At 38.7% G+C, this 5,824-nt stretch overlaps 1 protein-coding gene across 1 annotated transcript; it reads left to right on the top strand.

Annotated features, from left to right (window-relative positions):
- The first annotated feature begins 204 nt into the window (after window positions 1–204).
- Window positions 205–4,853, top strand: LOC131533348 (posterior protein-like). The gene is made up of 2 exons (XM_058765644.1): window positions 205–1,757; window positions 1,810–4,853. Exon 2 carries the CDS (start codon window positions 2,260–2,262, stop codon window positions 3,253–3,255), a length of 996 nt encoding a protein of 331 aa, XP_058621627.1. The 5' UTR covers window positions 205–1,757; window positions 1,810–2,259; the 3' UTR covers window positions 3,256–4,853.
- Window positions 4,854–5,824: the final 971 nt, after the last annotated feature.

Raw genomic sequence — 5,824 nt, 5'->3', positions numbered from 1 at the left:
TCAGGTGTAGAATGATTGTACCAGTTAGAATTTACACTTGGGACAGGTGACTTTTTACTCTTTGCATTGACCAACTGTAAAAAATTGTGCTGAGATCATCTTATAAATGGACTCTATGCTTCTAGCCTTAATGCTCAGTACTATAGTATATGTCATACAAGACAGATGTGACAGAAAGAGTTTACTACTATCACAGTGTGCTGTAGATCAATACTTTACCAAAAGCTTACACAGCAGCACATAGCTTTTAGCAGAAATATGTAGATAGTCACCGTGGATAGAGAGAAAACAAAAATAACGACTTTATTCAACAATTTCTTTTCTTCCATGTAAGAAATTATAGTTTGCCTCGACCCAGCTTCCACTCCACAATATGTTTGATCATGCTCATTTCCCAAAATGGCTTAATTATTATAGAAAAGAAGAAAGTCAACAGTTATGTTGTTTGTAGACCATTTGGGATGATCACATCCTGAGCAAATGGTCACCAATTGTAGAATGGGTGCGGGTGTGGGACACCGAGAACTACTTCAGACAAAGGGGTGTCAGAACTTAATTAACATACAGACCACAGCTGTAAAAACAGGAGCAACTGTAACTGTATAAAAGGTTTGTGCTTAGGATATTCTGGGTTCATTCCGATCTCCGCTGAACCCAAGGTACTACATGTGCTTTGTCACTGCTATGCTGCAATAAACATCTTCATCGAGATCTTCAACGTCCTCATCACTTTTTCTTACATTGGCGAGCCACCCAGCGAGGGTTTTCCGAAAAAAGCAGGGAAAGGTGAGAAAAGCGGTTTCTTTATTATATGCTGTTTTTGTCAGGGAACCCCCTCGTTTTAAAAAAAATCTAGAAAAGAAATTGTAAGGACAGAAGAGAATTTGGTTTAGTCAGTATTAGCAGGAGGAGTTCTTAAGCCTATTCTGTACAAATTCTGTTTAAGATTCAAACGGAACTGAATCAGCCCGACGCACTGTGGTAGCAGAGTTGTATTTGAATTGTTGTTTCTAAAGGAACTGAAGCAAAGTGCTTAAGTCAAAGTTTCTAAAGTAACTGAAACTTGTTGTTGGTCTCTTATAATTCTGTTAAGATTCTAAAGTAATTGAATCAACCCAATGCAGTGTGGTGGCAGAGTTGTATTAGCTCTGTTGTGTCTAAAATTGTAAGTTTCTAACGTAACTGAAACTGACCGTAAAGTTGTGATAATTCTGATGAAATTCTAAAGTAACTGAATCGACCCGATGCAGTGTGGTCACAGAATTATTTCATAACTGTTGTGTGTTATAGTGTAGTGAGTCTGACGCAACGTGACTCTGTGAAGTTTAAAGCCCAAAAACAGTGTTAATTTGCCCGATGTACTGTGGCCAAGTAAACTGTTTTAAAAATATAACATAAAACCCGAAGTAGTGTGGTTTTGTCCAACTTACTGTGACAGTGTTGCATTTTTAACGGTTTAATGTAAGGCCCGACGGAGTGTGGCCAATTGCGAAGAAGTTAAAATTTTGGTTTAGAAGCCCGGCGTAGTGTGGCTGTTTTATTCATTTGCGTCCAAACCAAAGTTGTGAATAATTTGACTGACAGGTATCTTAAAGTAACTAGATAATGTTCAATTAGTGAAGGAAAATAAGCCTACTGAATTGCTGAAGACAATTTAATAAGATTGTGAAAATGGAAGAGCTGATAGTTAAATACATCGCTAAGCACAGCTCTGTAGGAATGTTTGATGGGATAGAGAATGCAGACGACCCCTACGAGTGGGCTATGTCTCAATTCAAAAATTGTCTCAGAATGCCTAAAAACAAAGAGGGAAAAGTTGCTAATGCACTTCAAGCTATTTTTGCCTCATACAAGGTAACTAAGAAAAGATTAGAGGAAATGAAAACTGAAAACAAGTTACTAAATTCTCAAGTCAACGACAATGTCTTCTCATTGAGAAATTGCGAGGCTGAAGAGATCATTCTGAAGGAACAGATAGTGAAATTGAGAAAATAAATTTCAAAGTCCGAAACAGAGAGGGAAACATTTAGATGTTTGTATGAAGGGACAGCTAGACAGTTGATACATGCCCAATCCAATTCTGAATATGATGAGAATAACTGCAAGGAAGCCTTTAGTCAACGACATTATTCTTCAGATGATTCTGTAAGGTTCCCAGTAGCACCAGTGCGAACAAGACAGAATAGAAATGGAAATGGAAATGAGAGGATTCTTGATCAACGAACTGGAAATGGCCAAGCTGTTAGACAGCTGTCTTTTATGGACTTTCAAAGTCTTATTACAGCAGTGGGTACTTTTGACCCTGATAACATGGATCCTGTAGAGTTCTTGTCAAAACTGGAGAAGGTAGTGGATGTTTATAGTGTGTCAGATGAAGATGCTTGTAGACTTCTCATGATCTGCATTCCTCTCTCATTAACTAGTGTTCTCTCACAGGAAGTTCGTGAAAAAAGAGCAGACAGAGGGGCAAGGAGAGAAGCTCTGCTTAGACTTGCTGGGACTGATTTGGTTAACTTGAGAAAGATAACTGAGGTGACAATGGAAATTGGAGAGCATCCTCTAGCATTTGCGTCCAGGTTGTGGGAAATGTTTAGCTGTTACAGTGGTTTGCCCAATGCAGCTAAACAAAATCTCATGTTTAAGTCTGCATTAATTGCACAGAGCAGTTCACACATGCGAGAAGCCATTGCTCTGCATGTAGATGTAAATACACCATATGAGCAAATAATTTCCAAAATGACACAGCATTTCAATGCAAGAAGTCAAATGAAAGCTGCAGAATCTAGACATCCAGTCGCTGCCTTTGGCAAGAGAAAATGTTCTAGATTATCTAATGGTTTCCATCAGAGAACATGGAGATTTGAAAGAGTAAATTCAGAAGGTGATTCTCTCTGTTATGCATGTGGAAAAGCTGGTCACATTGCCAGGCATTGTCAAGACAATGTGAGACCTCATCAAAGCGTTGTCTGTCATGCATGTGGAAAGGATGGTCACATAGCAAGGCATTGTTTGGAGAAAGGTAGGAAAGATCAGGAAGTTGTTTGTTTTGCTTGTGGAAGGATGGGACACAAGGCAAGACAGTGTCACTTTTCACACAAAAGAAAGATGGGCTATCGTGATTTGCTTAAGAAGATAGGCAGTTTAGAAACCCAGTTGGCACTGTTGAAAGGAAATAAGGAAGAAGCCGTTCACACCTTGCAAGACACAGCACTGCAGGAACAACATGACTGTAGTTCAGTCACAAGCAGATGCTGATGTGAATTGGAGGAATTGTTTTATGATAGTATTATATTTTAGAAAAATATGTTTACTATCAAAAAGGGGGGTGATTCTTTATAATTTATGATAAATGTGTTAATGGCATTGATGTTTAAATGTAATTTATGATAAATGAGTTAATTGCATTCTGTGATTTACATTTCTGTAACAATGATGTTTTAAATGTGAAAAGATTCTTGTGGGGGAAAGGGGGGGCAACCTCTTCTTTTTAATCTTGTTTCAGGTATATGCTTGTTTGAAACGTGTAACGTGGAGAAAGATGATCCGGTCATCTGAAGGACAAGAAGGTCAGCAGAACTAGTGGAGCCAGGGGACTTCCACAAGAAAAAAAAAAAAAAAGACTTCTTAAAGAACAGAATGATCATCAGAACCAGAAATTATGAGATTTCCAGACCTACAAGATTCAGAACTCCAAGTCTAAAAGATTTAGAAACCCTGAGACCCACCATGGGATGGATGGACCTGATGGAATGGCAAAGACTGGAAAAATGGCATTGACTGCTTCTTCTAGAAGGACTTTTTCAAAGTGAAAAGAATAAACAATGGAAAAGAAAAAACAAGGAGAGATCAAACCATTTCAGAGACTATTGACAGCAGTCGTTCCACCAAGATGGAAAACAAGTGGGCAAAGGACATATTACCCACACAAAGAAATGCACAAAGACACAGACTCACTGCACATGACACTAGAAAGACACAAATATATGCATACTCAAATGCAGAAAATATATTATTGTCTAGTGAATGCACACATGTGGACAAAGGATGTTCACATTCATAAAAGGGACAGAACACACGTGAAGAAAACAGTACATGCAAACACACACACACACACACACACACAATGTTGCCTGTTGATTGATGTTTTTGCTCCTTTGGCTTTTGGCTATCTGTACTGTCATAATGTTTAGTACATTTAGAAAATCCCTTTTGCTGTTATGGTTCTCACGTGCTCCTCACCCAAACCCAAAAGAAATGTTTGTATGTCATTTTGCCAAATTTGAGAAAAGTCTCTATGATAAATTTTGCTTAATTGGATGGAGCGATAACCAGTGTGCATGAGGTGATGACCCAATGACGGGTAAGACAGGGCTTCACCGCCACTGGGCACCTACCCAGGAAGGGAGGTGTAATCTGTGTAAGGGAGTGGATGTGATGCTTCTTTTGGGCCAAGAGCATCAAAGAGGGGACTGTAAGAAATTATAGTCTGCCTCGACCCAGCTTCCACTCCACAATATGTTTGATCATGCTCATTTCCCAAAATGGCTTAATTATTATAGAAAAGAAGAAAGTCAACAGTTATGTTGTTTGTAGACCATTTGGGATGATCACATCCTGAGCAAATGGTCACCAATTGTAGAATGGGTGCGGGTGTGGGACACCGAGAACTACTTCAGACAAAGGGGTGTCAGAACTTAATTAACATACAGACCACAGCTGTAAAAACAGGAGCAACTGTAACTGTATAAAAGGTTTGTGCTTAGGATATTCTGGGTTCATTCCGACTCCGCTGAACCCAAGGTACTACATGTGCTTTGTCACTGCTATGCTGCAATAAACATCTTCATCGAGATCTTCAACCGTCCTCATCACTTTTTCTTACATCCATGTCAGTCCTCGACACACCTTCATGACAGCACCACGACACATGCGTGTACATTCAAAGTCTCTTTAAAGGGGTCATATGACAATGCTAAATATAACATTATTTTGTGTATTTGGTGTAATGCAATGTGTTTACGTGGTTTAAGGTTCAAAAAACACATTATTTTCCACATATCATACATTATTGTTGTTCCTCTCTGCCCCGCCTTTCTGAAACGCGTCGATTTTTACAAAGCTCATCGTTCTGAAAAGCGAGGAGTGTTCTGATTGGCCAGCTATCCAATGCATTGTGATTGGCCGAATACCTCAAACGTGAGACGTAAATGTTATGCCTCTTACCATATTTGGAAACACACAGCGTCTCCACGACATTGCGGTGGCAGCAACAATACTACAGCGAGAATAAAAGTTTCACCTTCTTTCTTTGCGTAAACATTTGGGCAGTGACGTAGATATGTGGGGGCGTGTTTAAATGAGGCGTGTTATGTCTCTTTGGGTTTGAGACTTTAGTCTTTGCAACTTTACAGATCTTATGTATGCACAAACAGCTTGTAACACTCCGAAAACAAAGGAAAACTTGAAATTGCATCATATGACCTCTTTAAGACAAGTCATTACTCAGTGGTCATCTTTAAAATGCCTCTCGGGCAGTGCAGCTCCTATTTTTTTGAATGGGGAAACATCAAATTTTGCACATTAAAATAATATTTCTAAATATCTTTTCAGTCCCTGTGTAAAAGACAACAAGATTTAGTAATTGTGATGAAAATCAGTTGAAAACATTTTACAAAATACATGTACTCATCTCTTCACCATTAAAATGTGCAATATGTTGTACTACTAAATTATATGCAATATCTAATTAATATAACTTAAGGCCATTGCACACTGAGTCCAAAATTTTCGTATGTGTTCTTCCGTTTTTCCGTATTCATCATCC

The sequence above is a fragment of the Onychostoma macrolepis genome, chromosome 24, assembly GCF_012432095.1.
Source record: "Onychostoma macrolepis isolate SWU-2019 chromosome 24, ASM1243209v1, whole genome shotgun sequence".
NCBI lineage: Eukaryota > Metazoa > Chordata > Actinopteri > Cypriniformes > Cyprinidae > Onychostoma > Onychostoma macrolepis.
This window is presented reverse-complemented; position numbering and strand designations above follow the sequence as displayed.

Coding starts and splice junctions, on each gene's coding strand:
- LOC131533348 (XM_058765644.1), top strand. CDS start 2,260: ATGGACTTTCAAAGTCTTATTACAGCAGTGGGTACTTTTGACCCTGAT.